Here is a 20,804-nt window from a genome sequence, read left to right as displayed (position 1 = left end):
ATCCAACCTAGCTCAAGATGACACAAAAATCATGATTAAGTTGTTTAGCATTTTTTTTTATATAAATAGGTAAAGGAGGGAAGATTTAGCAGTTGCCTACCTCAAGGAGACCATAACTCTTAGCACCATCCTTGTTGATGAACTTGTTCACGTTATAGATGGCCTCGATCTTTTTTTCATTGAACATGTTACAACAAGGCATCCTGCTCGTTCTACTTATGGGCCAGGTTGTCAAGGTAGAACACCTGCATAGTGCCACATGGTTAAGCAGGGATAAGAGGAAAATTAGGAGGCAAGATAGGATAATTACCATAAAATTACACACTCACCACTAGAAATGTCCCACACCTAGAAATTGATGGTGGGTAATCTCGGTGCTTTTGTTCTACCATTCGTATGCAACATCTCATATTCCCTCGAGTACCAGGCTGTGAATTAGTCCCCAGTTAGGAGCTCGAGATATTTTATGAGTGACAGAAAATTACACCTCATATAGATCCCTAATTTACTGTGATGGCCCATTGATGTACGTTGTGGTGGTAATATCAGTTCGTATACAGTGTAACTGAATTATCACAGATGTGAAATATTAGTTGATTTCCACATACTATCTGAAATGGGGAAGTCGTATGAAATGCAATTGGTCTTGTTTGAATTAAGTATGTGGCGCGTAAGACCGCATGACCTCCAACATGAGGTTGGTAAAATGCAATTCTGAAGTGATGGTCATGCAATTAATTTAATACTCTTGATGAGAGATTCAACTAGACAATTTTTTGAGTGTACACATAAGTTACTGAGTGCTCCAAGTGAATTGCTAAGGCCATACAATAATCGTTGAAGGCCTGTGAAGTGAATTCAGTGGCATTGTCCATCTTGATGGATTTTATCATGTGTTCAGGATAATTTGCTCTTAATTTTATAATTTGAGCAATAAATTTGTAGATGCATCTATGAGCAACATGAAATACTTTAATGATCCAGAAAATGACTGAATAGTACCACATATAAATTGAGTGGCTTATTTTTAATTTTAAGGTAAGAGTGCCTCAAAATTAATTTCCCTATGGCACATGCGATGCACACAAAATATGAGAATTTTGTAACTTTGATGTTGTGACCAATAGAATTACTGATAATTTTTCTCATCATCCATAAACTAGGATGACCAAGGCAATCATGCCAAGTCTTGAATTTATCAAGATTTAAAAAAAATATCTTGAACGCAACATGCAATATGGGATTGATACAATTCAAATGAAAATGAAGGAAGGAATTTTCTCAAGCATTTGCCTGTCATATTCATTATTCTTGGTGATGAAGAGATATTCATCTTTATTGTCATTATGACTTTCCAATAGAAACCATTATGATGGATATCTTTATATTTTAATAGGGTACGTGTAGAATCAGGATACAATAGTGCATCCTTAATTACTATTTGAGTACATATACAAAGAATAACTATGGCTCAAGTTGAACCAACAATCAATGCATCACATCCAACATGGTCATAATATTTCCTTTGCTCATTTCAAGAGTTTGGAAATATTTGGTCTCCCTTAATTTTGTATTAGAGGTGTAATTGTCCACTAAACATATTTCCTCCTTCATTTGATTGTTTATTGTAAAATCTATATATAGGAAATCAAAATTTAGTATGAATTGATTCATATATAGAATGCATAACAATATTATTAAGTATCATTCTGAGATACAATATTGTTCATAATGACAAAATATAAAATTACAACATTTAGTAGTATATAGAGTGGCTGACAACAATATATTGGGACTTTGAGAAAACTAATTCATGTCTCCAAATATATCTTGGGAAGTATATTCCACAAGAATATCGTCTTCATTCCGGAAGTCGTTCTTCTTTTGCAGGATCATGTTGTTGTTATATTCTTGATGAACATCTTGAGAACAACTTGCTTCCGTATTTACTTCAGGTTGTATGTTGAAGTGAGCTTCAAATTTAGCCCATTGAACTTGTTTCCCTTTTTCAACAGATTTCATGTATAAATCAACCAAGTGCTTAGGGGGGTGGCATTTCATGTTACCATGATTTGTACAACCACACCTCTAACAAACTTGTGAGTTGTCATTGTGGTCATGTTTCATGAATCCATTGAATTTTTGCTTGTTGTCATTACGCTTCCACTTTCCTTTGAACTTCTTTTGGTGCCTTTTGCGACCACCAAATTTTTTCATATTTTGAATGTTCGAATGCACTACTTCATGCTTTAAGCTAAGGCCTAAAAATAATATAATAAGGTAATCTTCACAATTTTGCATAATTGTTTGCATAGTATTTAAGCTAAGGCTTAAAAATAATGAATTGCAAAAAAGGTAAATAAATAAATATCTGTGTTTCAGATGGGGAATCGATCAAGCTTGATCAACCATTAACAAGCAATCCTAATGTGGGAGGGTTTGGTCAGGGATACAGAAATAGTGCTTCAGGATCCTTTGCGCGTCCAAGGACTTTTGTTCTTCTTTGCATTTGTTATTTTGGCACAAGTTTTTTTGGTTCTAAAAAGAAATAGTTTGAAAAGGTTCAATTGTACGAAATGAATTTCTAGATCTCATGATTTCTTGCCATCAAGTTGGTAAGCAACAAAATTATGAAATAAACAATAATTATATTAAATTATGGAGTATTACTGAGGTAATACATCAAAATTGTAGAAATATACAACACAATGCAATTTATGATGACCTGAGGGTCTCGAATGCATATTTACATAAGGTAAATACAACAGAACAAAATTTATATATAGCATGAGGAAAAAAACATAGGTCTTTTTATTTATTTTTCAATAGAGGTGCACAATTTCTAAAAAACCCAGGGGCTTTCTGCAAAAATTGTAGTGTTCGATCAGTCGATGGACTCTCGACCCCTTTGGGCCAATCAGCTCAGCTCTACGCCCCCCCCCCCCCCCACCCCGCACTGAGCTGCTCCTCTAGCGGTGCCGCCGCTACCTCCAGCACCATCTCCCCCTCCCCTCCATTGTATGGAATGGATCTGGTGCATGAGCTAAGGACCACCCATAGGTGGTATGCTCACCGGTGAGGCCAAGGGTCATTGGATCCCATGAGTGGCGTGCAAGTTCAGGCCGCTGATTCACCACCGCTATCTCCATGCGGCGGATTCAGCGAGTTGAAGGTGGCGCTACCTTGGAGGAGCTTGGGACGGTGAAGACATCCACCACGGGAGGAAATTCCAGGAGGGCGAAGTCATTGAGGGTGGTTGTCGCCACGGGGGATCGGACCCGCTAGTGGGTCCCACATCATCGATGAAGGATGAGGTCACCACGGTCGACGCCACCTTAGAAGAGGAGGACCAAGGGCGCCGAGGTCTTGAGCGCAAGCTAGAGGCCGTCGTAGCAGTGAGCACGAGACGGCGGGTGCGACGCTCCAAAGACATCGTGATGGACACCTCGAGGCCCTCACATCAAAGACAAAGGGGGCGGAGTGGTACCTGGGCCAGCAATGGTGAAGGAGAAGCTGGCGGATACATCGCTAGGGGCATCTCCCTTAGGGTGAAGCGGAGCGTCGAGGGTCGCTAGAGCTGTGATGGTGGTCACACCCGCATCAGATGCGGTGTGCTCGCCTTCGCCGGTGGACAACACGGCTTGCGCTGAAGATCTACGGTCTAGGCTACCGCCGCATGATGGAGGGTGTGCCGCCCGAAGCAGCATGCAAAGAAGATGCGTTGTCCCATACAGATCGTGCCGACCGTCACTTAGGAGGAGGCATGCCTGGTTGGCACGTCTTAAGGGCAAGAGAGGTGCACTAGTTGGTGATCGGCGCCAGCCACAGCCATGAAGATGATGGCGGATGTATGGTTGAGGAGGCCAGCAACACAGAGGAAGTACGAGGAGAATTGTCTCCTGCAACATAGGACAAGTATGGTTTTCTTCTTCCATCAATCTTACCTTTCGATCGATGGTTTGCTGCTATTTCCTTCTCCACTTGCCAAATGGGATGGTTGTGAGCATGCGGATAACACATTGTAGAGTGATTGATACACAGTAGAGAGTCGAGAAAGAATTGAGAGTAAAATCATGTGCAATTCATTGATTCAACGTATATTTATACATGATAAATGAATGACCGTCCATTGGGGAGACATCATTTCCCAACAGACAAGCATAACCACCATGACTTAGGGAGACATCATTTCCCAACGGACAAGCAAAACCACCAAATGACCAAAGCCAAGCAATGAAGCCCATCATTGCTTTTTGGATGCAATATGGGCCATAGATTGATTCTAACCCTTTTCTCGAGAAAATTCATTGTCACTACAGCACCTCTACGATTCACCGCTGAACAAGTGATTACTCCCGTACCATCAGATTACAAAAGTTTGGCACTCCATGCCATCACCGTTAGCCCACGTGCTAGTAATGTGCTTATAACAATAAATTGGCAAAAAATATCAATTTTCTTGTTTACTGTATGTTGCAAGAAAATATTATACAATGCAATACAACAATTAATACGCGTTACACTCGAAAATGAATGCAAGATATGTGCTAAGGATAGAGTCATTTATTTCTAGTAACACTGAATAAAAGAAAGAAAATCTTAGTACGAAACGGAGATGGGCCAAAATCACCTAGTTGCACGTGAGGAAAAAGCTACATCAGTGAGCATCTAAAAGGAGAAAACACGTTACAACAAGCACAAGTGACTTGAAAAAATGAACTAACCAGTTTTTATGAGCAACAAGTCACTGATTACCGACCGTAGCGGTAAATAGGGTCCCCGTGACAACGAATTCAACACAACCCAATTTATAGCAGAAAAATGTGAACCCCAGACGCCACAGAAATTGAAGTCTAAGTAGCACTTCTTGTTGATGATCACTCGTTCTTACATTTGTTTCAGCTGACTTGATCACAATAAGTTTACATTTACATATAACTGTGATCACATTAATGAGCATTCTGGCAGAAACCTGGCTGTTGATTACAGTGACCAACTCTGAAGTCTCAAATGATAAACGAAGTTTAATATAATACAAGTTTGTATAAAATACATGCTCCAACAACGAATTAAATCATTGCCCCTCCAGCACCCCTGAGAAACGCCTACTCAAAGGAAAGCAAATGTCTAAGAACCGATAACAAGGGCTTAGCTAAGACATGTAAACTATTTAAGTTCTATAAAAATAGCGATTTACCAGCTTAGTTGCTTTAACAGACTGACTCTGCCTTTCCCTCTTTTCACGCTGGCACTCACCACACCAGCTAGAAAAATCCTTCTGGTATTTCTTCATCTCCCTGAACACAGAGCTGTACGCAGGAAGCACTCATTTAGTTGCAACATTTGACAAGCCCTTATAAGTGACAACTAGAACTAGAGGTAACTTTGCATGTCTAATACACTTCAAATTGTTGGGGTTCTCATTCCAACAAACATCTGCTAGATCAGCAACTTCTTTTATGGCGGCCAAAGGTGAGTGCCAGAAAGCTTTGCACCAGTCTGATTTACTTGTTTAGACATGGACATGGCCTCTTATGTATTCCTTTGATCACTTTTTCTAAACATATATTAACAAAATATTACAAAACCGTATGATAATATATATGTACTTTTTGTGATAATCTATTAATAACATTCTCATGTTGCACTCAAAATGCATTGATGTAGTACAACAATAATCAAAGTTCGAAAAGTTTGACTAAACATAACTAAGCAAATACTACAACAGCATATATTTTGAACTAGAGGAAGCACAAGAATGCCATAGGTAGCATCAGCATGATTTGAGACATAATACATCATTTAGCAACAAATGAATCAGTAATAATTGGATACTTGTAGTTGGCTAACATTTCTGTCATTGCTACCATGTTATTGATGCAAAGATACATAGGTAAATAGAAGATATAACATTTCTATCATTGTTCCTATGTAATTGATGCAAAGATACACAGGAAAATAGAAGATATCAGTCTTTCACGATACAATTTCTTTTTGCTGGTGACATCCTCTTCTACTCAGGTGCCATTTGGCCTGGCTCTGAAGCCTGGTTTCTTTGCAAAACCAGATAAAATCAGCAAAAAGCTTCGGGCTCTGATACTCGGCTTCAAAGAAACACAACTCTATAGCACAAAATGAACTATGGGAAAGAAGCACATAATTTGAGGCTCCTAGCTTCTATGAAGCAAGGTTCAAAACCTCGCTTCTAGAGCCAAGAAGGAGGACCCAGAGCTCAGCCAAATAGGGCCAAACTACAAGTTACATGTCTCAGGTAGAGTCCCTGGCACTGTGGATATGAATTCAGAAAACCAAACTTACACCTTGTGCACGCATGAGCAAGCTAGTTCCCCTATCCGGAAAACTTGTAAGGAGTTTTTCAACCATAGGGTGGTGTGTGAACATTAACTGGGGTACAATTTTGACATATACATCGTAAAATACTATCTAAAGCTGCTAGGACTTTTGCTCATTCCCAACCAATTCGTTACTAGTAACTTGCCAGGAATAGGGCCTCACCAATCGCAAACAAGAAGAAATACTAGCCAACAAACAGCAACTGCCATCCAGCCATTCAGCCACAGCCACCTCAGCACATATAGCCAAATGAACTGAATACTCAAATGTACGTATCAACATTTACATATTAGGGAAATTCCAAAGCAGGCTATGGAATTCCAACTAAATACCAACATTTACTGAATACTCAAATGTATGTATCAACATTCACGGTATGTATTGCACCATGTATGTACACCTCGTTACAGAAAAAGAACAGGAAATTTGAAGTGTATGTTAGACCTGGCTTCAGCTTCACCTTCTAGGATTACAAGTTGAAGTGAAGCCAATCAGGTGGGGCTGTGGGATTCTTCAGATTATCTCATAAAAGCATATCCCAATTGTACAAGCCCCAAATTAGACAAATAGACCCTAAATCCTAATAAAAGAACTATTGATTCAGGTAAATATATCCTCGAGCCTCAAACAGGTGATGGACTCAACAAAAATGGCATGGGCAGAATAGGATAAATCAAATAACAACCAATGCAGGAACACGAAAGGGAAATTAAATACTAATCCACAAGACCACAGCCAAGAATGTCTACACCTAATATTGTATCAAAGTTTCAGTAGATAATAAAAATGAAAATGCATCTACACACGAATATTATATCAACCTCAAGCATCACTAACATATATACAATATTGTACGAGTGCTATAAACCATGCAAAAACATATTGATTCCAAGTCACAGAAATCATTGGTAAACTTGAAATTGTAGGGAAAGATCTTTATACCTCCTGCACCACAAAAGCAGATTGATTCTGAGTCCAGATGATGTAGCTCGAGCACCATGCCTATGACGACCATGGTGAAGTACAGCTCGTCCAGGAACATGAGAGTAATCACACATTTCCTGCACCAATGATCAGCAGTGTTACCTGGACACCCGTGTCTAAATTTATTTGCCGAATCGGACACCCCAAATCCGAGTGGGATTCTGACACCCGTGTCAGATTCCGAGTTGTATTTTGCGTGTCCAAATTTTCTTTGCCGAATCAGACACCCAAGTCCGAGTCGGATTCCGACACCCGTGTCCGTGTCCGGAAAAAAAGAAGTATCAAGAAAAAACTGGAACTGTGTTCCAACTAGAAACAAGCAACAAGAACAAAGCTATATTAGAGACAAGAATGTTTCTGATAACACATATGTTGAACACTCAGAACTCAGAAATGCTATAGAAGATATGTTAATGTTATATAATCATGGGCAAACACCTGACATCACTTCTTATGGCCCTGTTTGTTGGGCTTATGCTTCAGCTTAAAAGCATAAAAGCCAATGTTCGCATACACGATCATCTAGTGCGTTAAGATGATGACTAGTCGCTAGTCGAAGCCTCGGCATCCAGTCTAGGGCCTAGACGCAACTCTACACGGCTAGACCATCTAAACGGTCAACTCTGGTCAAAGAAGGACTAATCGGTGAATCTAAACAATGGCTAGACGTGACTAGTCGGCCACACGTGCGACTAGGCGGCAGTCTTGGCGATGCAGAGTTTGGCGCGTGGCAAGTCCACGTGGGAGGATAAATTTCGGCCCCGAAACTATTTCCCGCACCGCACAAAACCTAAACCAAGCCATTCATTCCCCGTTCATCTCTCAACTCTCTCCTCTCATCTGTGGCGGCGTCGTCGGTTGCAGCCACCCCGTGCCCACACCCGCACCCGCACCCGCGCCCTCGGCTTCGTCCAAGCCGTCGCCCACGGCCGCGCTCACGCCGTCACCCGCGCCCACACCGTCGCCCACGACCGCGCTCACACTGTCACCCCTCCGCCCCGCAAATCCCCTATTGTGGACAGGTACTAGCTCTAATCCCCTGATCTATGTATGCTCCTCCCCCACTGGATCTATGCTCTAGCTCTGCTCCTCTCAGACGGTACGCTCCGGATCTATGTTTGCATTTTTGCTGTTACAGTACACAATCGTCTAGACCGTCTAGTCGTCGTCTAGTCAGCCTAGGCGCTAGTCACGGAGTGACCGACTATCTATGTCCAGTGTCTAGGTGAACATTGATAAAAGCCAAAAGCCCAAACAAATGGGAGGCTTTTCAACCGAGCTTTTTAAAACACGTAAGCCACTCTACAACTAATAAGCCTAAGCCATCTTAGAGGTGTTTTTTAGGCTTTTGCGGGTTGAAACTAGCCCGGTACCACTAAACTTAATGAAAATTACCCACCACTGCCATCCATTAAGTCCTTTTAGCATTAAGCTTTCCACTCATCCTAGAAAAAAAGCCGAGTTGCCAAACAACCTAGCTTAGGCTTTTAAACCAAGGTAGGATAAGCTCTATTTAAGAAAAGCTAGCCATAAGCTGCTTGTTTATAAGCCTGAGCCCAAACAAGCAGAGCCTATATATATGTCAGAACATTATAGAATTCTAGTTTATAAGACAACTATACGAGATAAGACTGTCCAAGAATCATGGATAACTGGCTGAAATCACTCCTGAAGCACATAGGCTGACTAAAACAAATGGTTGAATACCCCAGGCCAAATGCAGCCTTTCAATTATGGTACTCTTTACTGAAATCAACATTAAGGCAACACAACATCCTGGAATAATGAGGTAGAAACATAAGAATACACCAGCTGCTTTGTTCTTATTACTTCTGTGATTCCTCACTTTTCTTTTATCAATTAATTTGAAGAGCCTATTATTACCTCAGTTTTGTTTGAGGATGGTAAAACACAACTCAATCATCTAGTTGTTTATTGTATAACATAACATCCATTGAAAAATCTCACAAACCTGTCTATGTAAGCCAATTGTTGATGCCAAATTCCAGAATACAATTTAAGAGTGTGCTGAGTTTCAGCAACACAAATTCAAAATATATCAGAATAGCAGATAACAACAGAATCCCTTGTACATGGACATATCAAATGGAAACAAAAATGCTAAAGAGACATTCAAATAGCCGTGGAAGTTTACAGAAGTCACAACATACCTCCTGCTGTGTCTCTGAATTCACATGATTCTCACAGCGAATGCCTCGGAAGTACAATTCACCACCAGAGAATTGTTTGCCAAGGCAAACATTTAATGTAACCTCTGAATCATCAACATGGAAACCTAGAAGAACGAACTTTAAAAGTTCAAAACAGGGGGAAAAAGTAGCTTGCTTACATATATCTTAATGCAATAAGAAAAGAAACAAATAGATGTTTTACTTACAAAAAGTGGCACTAAGAAAAATTGCAAATAATTCGAAATATGGAAAACAAGGGAAGTTAAGTTTTTCTTGGTAACACACCAAATATTAGCTGATCTGAAAATTATAAAAGGAAAAAAGGTACGATACTGGATCTTCAAGTGAACACTGGGAGCATTTCCCTTGATGTATTTTAAGGTTGCTCATCTATCACAATGAACACAAGCTACACACACATATATACAGCTAAGAATAAAACAAACCTTAGCGTCCTGGAATTCTAAGCGTGTGACGAAGGAAGATTTTCATGAAAAGCATTGAGGGGCCTTAACAATTTTCTACTGATGTATAACATGTGTCACCCCTTCTCACAGAAAGGAAATTGGGCTTCTTGCTCTCCAAGGACGTCTCAAGTTTAAGAGGTTAACACTTGCAGTGGGAAATTGACTACAACTGCTGTTGGATAGAGGCTACGCCTGCCCAGAAGATAGTTTAAACAATAGTTTAAAAACAGATATTGACTTCATATTCATTCACCTCTCAGGGTACCAGTGCAAACATTTTAAAGATAATATTCAAATTATTACCAGATATGTAGTTATTTTCAACTATTTTTCTTTGCACTGATTAGCACATAACAAGGATAGTGCAATTAGCAAAAAAAAATGGAAGACAAACAAATCTATTTGACATGTAACCTTTGCATATTAGATATGTAGATAATGAAACAAAGTTGATTTCTGAAATTTACTTAATTTCTTTTGGCACAAATCTCAACGAGAAAATGAATGCCATATACGCATTGATGCATAATGCCTGTGAATGCAGGAACACATTGATCTCAGAGCATCAGATATTTAAATTTATTATCTACAATAAGATAGTATCTTTATTCAGTGGTGCTGTTTTGATTTGACAGGTAAAACAGTTGGCTCAAAAGTTGATACTCAAAGGATATCTCATTTGCTATCCTGAACACCACAGGGAAAGGCAAAATATAAAACGCTGAGAGAAAAAAAATACAATATGGGAAAACTTCCGTGCAAACGAAAAATATAAATCTTTGAGAAAGATTTGTGATGAATGGATTTTCTAACTTCAAAGAATTTTCTGGTATTCTTAAATATGATATGGGAATTTACCTAGTTCAACATCCCTGTCTTTCCCATATTCAACAACAAAACCATGATGTGAGTCCAATGTTCCACCACCAACCTCAGGATAAAAAACTGAAGATCAAGCCAGAAGCTAATATCAATATGAGAAACACAGACTGAAAGAGCTACTGTTTCGTCTCTACAACAACATAGCAGTCAGTCAGACAACCTTTAGAAATTGGAGCAATGAACTGTTCCATGAACTGGTTCAGCATAGCTTCCAGGCCAAAATCATCAAGGACAGCACCATACTTGTTCATTGTATTTGGCCTCATTATCTTAAATTTCATTGCATGAACCCATTTTTCAAAGTTCTCTACCTACAAAGGTGTAGAAAAATATTTATTAATGAGCAAAGCCTGTAATTAAAGCTTTAGCTGGTTGTCCTTACTTTACCATACCTCCTCCAATAACATCTCACAAAAAGTGGGCTGCAACATAGAAAACGAATAAACACCAGGAGTTGGCTCAGTCATTATACTTCTAAAGCTTTCTTCTGTATTGTTCTTGACTGCTTCAAGGAATGTTGGTAAAAAGAACGCTGAAGGATGCATGTTGTATAATTCTTGATGAAGAGGCTGCCAGAAAATACAAATATAAGAAGTGAATTACTAGCAAGCAAAAGAGGAACAAACAGTGTTAAAGAAAATTAACAGACCAAAATAATATCGACACATTCATGAAGTTTCTACAAATAACAAGGCTTTTTAGTTCCAAGCAAGTTGGCATAGGCAAACAAAGTTTCCACAAACGTCCAAGACAATTTGTAATAATGAGTCCCAGCAGACACAGCTATCATCAACTAGAGTACTTTGTTATTGGCCTGCACACTCTCTAGATTCACAATGTTTCAAAAATCTCTAGGCACTAAGCAGGCAGGTAGGGAGCACTAGTGCCTAGCCCGCCTACATGGCTGAACTAGAACCAGGATGGAGGGGAATGAAGGGAGGAGAGGAAGGGGACAAAGGGAACCTGCAGATCACAGCAGCCTGAGGGCACCATGAGGTGAGCAAAGGCATCCTGATTCCTGAACAAGGGTAGCAAGCCATCGAAAGGGATGGCATGCCATTGAGGGAGGTGCGCCCATTCTATCAGCCCACTCAGCACAACAAGCAGAAATCATAAGTTTCTGTTCCCATCCCTCAACAGCCCAATCCTTCCTCTATCACCGCTACCATCCTTCCACTTCCATCATCGCTCCTTCCTCCCCTTCCTATGCCACAGCCGCTCCTCTTCTGCTTCCTCTACCACCCTGTTATCACCACTTCACATCCCACCCAGTGCCACTATGGACCTGCACAACGACGCATAGGTGAAAGTGGCCACCTATAACGCTGACAAGTGTGAAATCACAGTGGTGGGCTGGCACTGAGCGTCTAGGCTAGGGCGAATTTTGGGACAATATTGATTGAACCCCATTTCTTGATAACAATGGGAGGTCTATATTGCAGCTTGTCCTCACATCCACTGGCAGCCAAGATTACGACTTGGCCACCACCATGATCTTGTTGTCTATGTTACAGTTTCACCATGATCTTGTTGTCATCAAGAAAGGAGCCTGCCAACCTATTCAGCACTCTATCTGGCTCCGCATGTCAACATGCACTACTAGTTCCAATATCAGCCACAAGTTGCCTACCCACCAATGCCAGTACATGATTTATTTAATTTCTCTGATTTAGGATCCATTACGATTTGTCTCACAAGTGACATGTGATTGATAAAAGAATCATAGGGGGCTAAATTTGCCAATTTGTTTTTTTCTTATAGATATCTATGCATAATTTAAAACTCATTATTAGAGTATATTATCAATATCCTCTCAAGCAGTTTTATAACATTATCACATAAGCCACTATTAAGACCAAACTTGGTTTTCCGGATAACCTAGGCTCAGCCAAATGAATTGGTAAACTACACCCCTCCCTGCATGAGGCTTTCAAGCTTTATGATATCCTACTCCCTCATATCCTTAGCATTCTTTCTCTCCTACAAAAAAAATGCCTTCATATCGGTCCTCTCCTTCTGAACATCCCTCACATACTCGGCACCTCTGCTCAAAAACTCGCCTCTTCGCAAGCCACTGCCCAAGGTTTTAAGGAGGAATAAGGAAGGATAGAAGTCAAATAAATCTAACCAGAATATACAACATGTTATGTGGATAACCCAACCCCTCAGGTGTCGGAATATCCTAGAAGTCTTTGAGGAATGAATCTAACTAGCCCTCCTTTGGCTGCACATTGTAAGGGAAAGAGGGGAAATGTCCCTCTTCCCATCTCATTTTACAAGGCAGGCATGCTTATTTGCTTCTCCTCCTTGGTACTCATATGACAAAAGGGTACCTCGATACCCATCTGTTGGACTTATACCCCAACACTATGAAATATTGATTGTTGCAATCTCATGGAATGCTTGAATAGATTCTTTTTTTCACCTCTCCTTCTCAGTCCTAACATTTGCTAAGGCCATGATAAGAAAGTTTCAGATAAAAAAATTTACACTTTTTTCACACAGGAAAGTCCTAAGGCCTTGCAGGGATTGAGTTTACACAGAAAAGCATATTGTCAGTTACACCCAAACCCACAGGTCTATAATTCTCGCTAATCTTTGCCCATTAATATCCATCTTACTGTTGTGAAACTGAATGATTATTGCAAGATGCCTTGAGAGATCATCCATGCAACTTGCAATGGCATAGCATGCTGGATTTGGACTCTTTATCTATGTAATTTCCAATATCCTATGTGCTGGACAAGCATAATCCAACCCAGCGCACTGCATGGCAACATACTTTATATACAAGATAACATATAGCGGATCAGATATGAAAAATACGAGTGCACAATACACACCAAATGGTACAGTCTGCTCAACGCTATTTCCACACAACTCCACAAAGCTCAATAAAATCCATGCCTTTCTAAACATGATAAATTGACCATGGATTGGATATTCTAGACGCAAATCTAGCTGTGATAATAGTAGTAGTTTCCACTTCTTCAAGATAGAAAGGGACCAAGGCAATGCTGAAGTGCAAACCTTGTAAAGGTGGAGTATCCTCTGCCTGTATTCTTTGTGCCTTTGAACCTACAATGTGAATAATACTTAACAGTAAAACCTCGGTAGGAAGCTAATTTGTTTGCTCATAAGTACCAGGATTAGAAAGAAATACTCTTGCTAGAAAATTCGGTGATGTTGCAATGCTTGCAAATGAAGCTAAAGGCAAAACTTTGTTCGTCGGTAGGACTTGAGAGAGAGTTCAACTTATGTACATGTATAAGTTACGGCATTTGGAAATAGTCAAAAAGCACATCCATCATGACCTACGGCACCACCATGTGCCCTCCACTACCGCCAATGTCTCCTCCCAAAACAGGAGCTGACACAGCCCTCGGCACCGGTACTGCCTGTCTCCTTTCCCACCAGCCTCCCCTTGTTCTCTGTATCTCATATTGCTCACCGCTACCAGACAGTGCCCCAGACCACCTCCTGCTGTTAGTAACTTTCCACTGCCCACCTTCTGCCCCACCACCGACTCTGCCCACCTCTGGTCGCCATGCCCATGGTCGACGGCACCCACGATTCTCACCACCCACGGCCGGAATCTGGCCAGCCATCAAACTCCATGGTTGCAGGCTGGGTGAACCTCAATCCTAACCTAACCCTTGAATCTAATCCGCCGCTATCCCCAGGAGAAGCCGCCGCCACCAGATCGGCAATAATCTTGAAGTGAAATCCAAATGTGAAAATTTGTAGTGATTTACCGAAAAAATTACTTGGGCACCAGGATCCTAGCAAAAACAAAATTTCTACCCATGAAGATAACACGACAAACCATCCATCCACACGAATCGGAGCAATGCCCATACATATATTCATCAAGTACCTAAGAGAGATCGAAAGCCGGACCTTGTTGCGCTCGCCCTGTGGCCAGTAGCGCGCGAGGATGTCCTGCATGAAGTGCAGCTTGACGTCGCGGTCAGCCTCTAGGAGACTGGGCGGGAGGTGCCGCTCGAGGGCGCTGTATACGGCCGGCGCGTACTCGCCGCGCACGTCGCTGTAGTCCTGCGGCTTGTGCTCCGTGTTCGGGTTCAGCCGCAGCCGCCGCTCCGCGTATGCCGCCGTCGCCACCGAAGGCCGGCCGGCCGGCCGCGACAGCGGCGGCGCCACGCCGTTCCCATTCCCCATCGCCGCCTCCTGGACCTCGTCCCGTCGCTCCACCTGACCGTCTAGAGCCATGGGCACGGTGGGCGGTATCACAGCATCGAGCCAATTCGGGTTTGGTTTTGGGAGAACAATTTGGGAGGTAGGTTACGGTTTTTTTTTTTTTTAATAAGAAGGTAGAGTTAGGGTTAGAGCTAGAGGTCTATGACATTATACATATTTATCAAATTAAGCTGGAATAAATTCAGATACACAAACACACTTTAGTGTATTTTAATGAAATTATTATCCCTGAGAACAAGAGGGCAAGTGACTTCAGAATGGGGCACAACTAGGATTGGACAAAAAATTTGTAGTTGGCTTAGTTCATTTTTGGTTTGGCTCAACATGTTGGCCATTTTGCAAGAGCTCAATTGAGACTGTTGGAAGACGAGGAGTCCACCTTATAGCTTAATAACTTGTCTTCTCTCCTCGAACTATCATCTCTCTTGATTCTTGACTCGCATAAATTGTACTCGCCACCATAACCCTAGGATAGGGTTTTGGCATCGGTCACCATTGCCATGCACGTGCCACTCAAGCTCACTCTCTCGCCTACTGCTGTGCTTGCACTCACGTCCGCTTTCGTTCCACCATTGCAGGCCACTCAACCTGCCTGATTTGTTTTGTAGGACATGATCTAATGTATGTATATGCATGCTTCTATATTTGTAAATGTGCATCCTTGTATATGAAGTGGTAAATTTTAGCATAATAGATCCATGAGTTTAAACTGCAGCTAAGATTATACTAAACAATGTCAAGAATAGAAACAAAAGAGTAGCAAACACCCAAACATTTGGACGCACCCATCAGATGGCACAAAAATATGAACTGAAAAGTGTGGTTGTACCGTGAGCCTAACAACCTGGCTCGAGCTCTAATCGAGTTGAGCCAAGCTAGCAGTTTTGCTCATTTTCTCAACGAGCCGAGCTAAAATTCAACAATGCTGGACACTAGAACACGATAACTAGATCAGTAACAAAGACACCAACGATGGACTAAAATTCAACAACACGAAAACTAAAAACAAAATTGCAAAAGGTTCAATAGTATTTGGACAGTGGAAGGACTAAGATCTAAATCTTTTTGTAGGGTAATTTTCTGAAATCTAGGTGATTAAACACAACTAAACAATGGGGAATAAATGAGATTACCTAACGAACAATCGAAACTCTGATGCCACTTGATAGGAGTACAGTCTGATCTTCTAAAAGGTTTGAGATGTGACGATTGGTGGAGTTTCGACATTAATAATCCAAAGGCTCGAACTAGAATAGATCGAGAACCCTCACAACCACTATACTCCGTGGTTATCAATTGTACCGAACATGGTTGACCTCACCAAGAAGCCTTTCCTGCATGCGAATTGAGAACACAAGCAAGATAATAGAAGATATAATCTAAATTACTATTGCAATATATAGATGAAGTTCATAATGTGGGGTTCCTCAAACTGAACAAGCGACGAAACTACAATGTGACAGAATAATCTAAGAAAGACCCGAGTCTAAACTATGACGGCTACTGAATATATATATAAGGGAGATATGAAGAGGCCGACCTAGGGTTGTGTGGGCATGGGAGGGTTATGGTACTTTTAATCAACAGCTGTTTGGCTGCAATAAACCAAGCCCTAAATGATGATATAACCCCTTATTTTCTTCGATTATGATTGATTTCCAATCAATCTAGGGGTGAGACCAGATCTATTGGAAAAGGCAACAAGTACAAGAACACATCAATTGAACTATGTATGTGAAAGTTATGCCCATTTTATTAATGTGATGTTCGTAGACTCTGAAACGAATTTGGAGCTAACTTGAGAACGACTTGGAGTCCAATTAGACTTGGCCTTCGAGGGTGACGTCCCAATGATGTTATGGTACTTCTCTCATATTTCTAAGTAATAAAACATCACAAGAAGTTAGTATCATCCTATCATTTACTAAAAAAGTATGAACAACGATGAATGAGTTCACCTTGTGGTTTAATTGTCGTGCACATGCTCCTTGTAATCGACCCTTGTATGACAGGGGGGGCGATCTTCTCGGGAAGAGCCGATGATAAAAGATATAAAGTAGACGACGTCGTTAGCTGAACACTCGCACCAATGTACGAACCCTCAACTATTCGGAATATGCCCAACACGCACCTGTAGATGATCGTCGCGAGACCACGAGTGACGTTCGCCAAGTCCCCGATTCCTAGCGGAATGACAACTTGACCTTGGATTGCATAACGATAAACAATGATTGCCTAATTCTCTCTCAGCTGTCCACGCATGAACGTATGAAAGAACAAACAATAGCTATATTTCAATCTTATGCATAAAGTGGTCTGCCCTCTATGGGTCGTGGACTCTACTATATATACTACCCAGGACTATGGAAACCGAATTGGACTCGTTACAACATAAAAAGGAAACCTAAGTTAAGACTAACATATTATTTTGATGATTGAGACCGACTCGATATGAATTTGGCAATGGGGCTGGATCCGTTGGAAAGGTTATCAAATAAGCTTTCCAGAGGGTTTTACACAGCCCAATCCGACTTCGTATGAGAGACTTATGGTACTTTTAATCAACAGCTGTTTGGCTGCAATAAACCAAGTCCTAATAGGCTTCAATTTTTCCTATTTTGCTGCTCCTTGATTGATTCCGTGTAGAACTTGAAAGGAAAGTCTCCAATTCCTTTGGAAAGTCCATGTACAGCTACATATGACCTTTAGACACCTTGTGATAACCTTTTTCTCCCACGCATCTCTCAGCTCTTCTTTATCTATGTACCAATAAATAATGCAGCTCTTTTTCATCTTGTGCATCGTATTGATCCAAATACCTAAGCACAAGTAAATTACAAGATTGAGGTAGTATAAAATTCTCCTTAAAATTAATGATATGGTCATTAAGAAACAAGTTCACATAGTCTTATATTTTCTTGGCATGTGCTCTTGTAATTGGTCCAGTTGGCAATTCGATGCGTATATCTTGATCATTAGGTGGTTGTCGGAGGATTAACTCCAGTCGCAGGGATCCCGAGAGACCCCTTTTTAGAGATTCGACCGGGGGATGATCCTGAATACGTTCGTCGGAGAAATAAATGGGAATGAATGCAACGGCCGGTGGTGGGGGTGTTGACCTAGTGCAAGAAGAAGTAAATGCACCGGAATTTAGACAGGTTCAGGCCGCACGGGGGCGTAATACCCTACTCTTATATGGATACTATAACTGTCCCGAGGAAGTCCCTCAAGGATGTTGCGGGTTACAAGAATGTTGGTCTATCTAAGAGCTTGAGGCTCCTTGTTCTTCGGCTGGGACTGGGCTCGGCTTTCCTTACAATGTTCTCTTGCGCTGTGTTCTTATCTATCCGTTACCTCTAACCGTCTTCTTCAGCTCTGCTCTTTTTACTTGGTCTCTGTTTTGCTATTCTTCATCTCTTCTATCCTCCGTTTGTGCCGCTGGCTGCTTTAAGTACCTGCCGGCCGCGACATGCCCCGAACGGAAGGAGGGGGCACGAGTTCCGAGACGCCATACATGGAAAGGGCGTCATCATTTCCTCTGGACGAAGTGACCGGGGGTGGAAAATGCATCGCACGCCCAGTCATCTGTCACCATAAATGCCCTAGCAACGGGCGCCGTGGAGAGGGCCCACCGGGCAGCCGCAGAGCAACCCGGCGTGCCCGCCCTGTCTTGTTCCCCTGCCACAGCAGCGCTGCAGACGGAACGCCTTGGTCCTTACGAAATTATCCCGAGACAAGCCGGATGGCACGGGACGGGACCCGTGCAATTAATAACCCTACGCCTCTCTGCCAAAACATGGCAGGAACTGACGCTGAGCGCGGCGGGAGCAGTTGGAGGCGACAGGCCACGCACGCTCATTAAATGCGACCTCGGGCCTTTGACTAGTTGACACCTCATCGGTGGGCCCCTCGGGGGTCTTTCTGGGTTGTCGGGGTACCGAGTGCTCGGGGGTACTGTTCACATCCCCGAGCACTCTCTCCCAAGAATGCCTTTCCTTGTCCTCGGGGTGCCGAGTGCTCGGGGGTACTGTTCACCTCCCCGAGCGCTCTCTCCCGAGCACTCTTGTACGGACCCTCGGGGAACCGAGTGCTCGGGGGTTGCCGCACGCAGCCCCAAACACTCTCTCCCGGAACTTAGCTCTCCTGATCGTCGGGGGACTAGGGTGCTTGGGGGTGACCGTACACCTCTCCGAGCACTTTCTTCCCGGTACTTGGATTCCGTGGATCATCGGGGAACTGGGGTACTCGGGGGCCACCGACTGTGGCCCCGAGCACCTTCTCCCGGGACTTGACCTTTTCTCATCCTACAGGAGAGACCTCGCGGGATGGCGCCATGTGGCGGATGGCTGGCCCGGCCTCGGGATTCGGGGACCCTCGGTTCCTGAAACACCGACAGTAGCCCCCGGGCCCATTGGCAGGCAATGGCCCAGAGACTGCGGATGGGCCCTTCGTCGCGGACGAGGCTGAAGCCGGCGCGGACGCCACGTGGCGAGCTTTCAGGAGGTGGTCCCTTCGGTCCGGGCCTTCGGTACGGCCCAACGGGGAGCTGAATGGACATGCGTCCACACAACTCCCGAAGGGTATGACAACGGGACGAGCGGTGCATGATTACAGAGCAGGCGGCACGCGCGGCAGCCGCACAAATTGAGGAAAATACGCCTGGCAACCGCTGACACCGCATGACCTGTGGGACACTCGCCTGGCGGTTGCGTCGATCGAGGAAAACGTCCCGCCGAGTGTGCTGTGGCAGGAGACGTTTGAATTCCCTGAGGTATAAAAGGAGGAGGGGAGCGAACCGCCCTCCTCTTTACGCCATCTCGTGATCCAGCCCCTACTTTATTCACGCTCTTGAGCCCTTAGACTCTCCCTAGGTGATCAGAGCACATCCCCTTCTCCACCGTCCAGACCATCTCCCACCCCGACGAAATGCCGAGAGCTGGAGGAAGCCGCCGCGACAAGACTCCCGACAGCGTGCTACCGGAGTCTTGCCTGTCGAACGAAGAGGCGGCGGGGAAGATCAGGAAGTTGTTGGTCCCCGAGGGCCAGCAGGGGGCCCTGGTGGTGACGCCGACGAGCTTCCCGCCGGCGACGACCCGCCCAGGGTGCATCGTCCTATTCACCTCCTTTGTGGCGGCCAGGCTGGTGCCGCCGTTCTCCACGTTCTTTCTTCAAATCCTCGACACCTACGGGATCCAGCTGGTGCACCTGAGCCCCAATTCAGTCGTCATCCTGGCGGTCTTCGCCCACTTCTGCGAGATGTTCGTGGGAGTGCCACCGTCGGTGACACTCTTCCGGCATTTCTTCCCGTTGCGATCTGCCGGGAAGAAGAGGGGCTTCTCCACCGCGGATGTCGCAGGGTGTTGCAGCTTCCGGCTGCGGGACGGCCTGGGGGAGCGATACATCCCCCAGGTGCTGCGAAGCAAGTGGGAGGAATGGCGGCGCGATTGGTTCTACTTTGACGTCGACCCCCACGACCGTCTCACCCTACCGGAGGTGGCGGCGGAGCCCCAGAAGGTGACCTGGGAGGTGCCGCCGCCGACGTACGCGCGGCTGGAGCCGGTCTTGGAGCGCATCGGGTTCCTGCGTGACGCTGGGCTCACCTCGGTGATGGTGGTGGCGGACTTCCTGCACCGCCGCTTGGCACCCCTGCGGGAGCGGGCCCGGCCTGGCTGGCTCTACACCGGCCCTGAGGACATCACCCAGACCC

The 20,804-nt window shown here is 43.5% G+C and overlaps 1 protein-coding gene across 1 annotated transcript; it reads right to left on the bottom strand.

Moving 5' to 3' along the window:
- Nucleotides 1–4,807: 4,807 nt before the first annotated feature.
- On the bottom strand, nucleotides 4,808–15,186 carry LOC133912789 (2-oxoglutarate and iron-dependent oxygenase domain-containing protein CP2). Its single transcript, XM_062355702.1, has 9 exons — nucleotides 14,780–15,186; nucleotides 13,910–13,957; nucleotides 11,272–11,448; nucleotides 11,040–11,190; nucleotides 10,856–10,942; nucleotides 9,510–9,634; nucleotides 7,297–7,415; nucleotides 5,198–5,309; nucleotides 4,808–5,105 (listed from the first exon to the last, which is right to left on the bottom strand). The coding sequence occupies exons 1-9, from the start codon at nucleotides 15,107–15,109 to the stop codon at nucleotides 5,070–5,072; spliced, it is 1,185 nt and encodes a 394-aa protein (XP_062211686.1). The 5' UTR covers nucleotides 15,110–15,186; the 3' UTR covers nucleotides 4,808–5,069.
- Nucleotides 15,187–20,804: the final 5,618 nt, after the last annotated feature.

This window comes from Phragmites australis, chromosome 1 (assembly GCF_958298935.1).
Source record: "Phragmites australis chromosome 1, lpPhrAust1.1, whole genome shotgun sequence".
In the NCBI taxonomy this organism is placed as follows: Eukaryota; Viridiplantae; Streptophyta; class Magnoliopsida; order Poales; family Poaceae; genus Phragmites; species Phragmites australis.
This window is presented reverse-complemented; position numbering and strand designations above follow the sequence as displayed.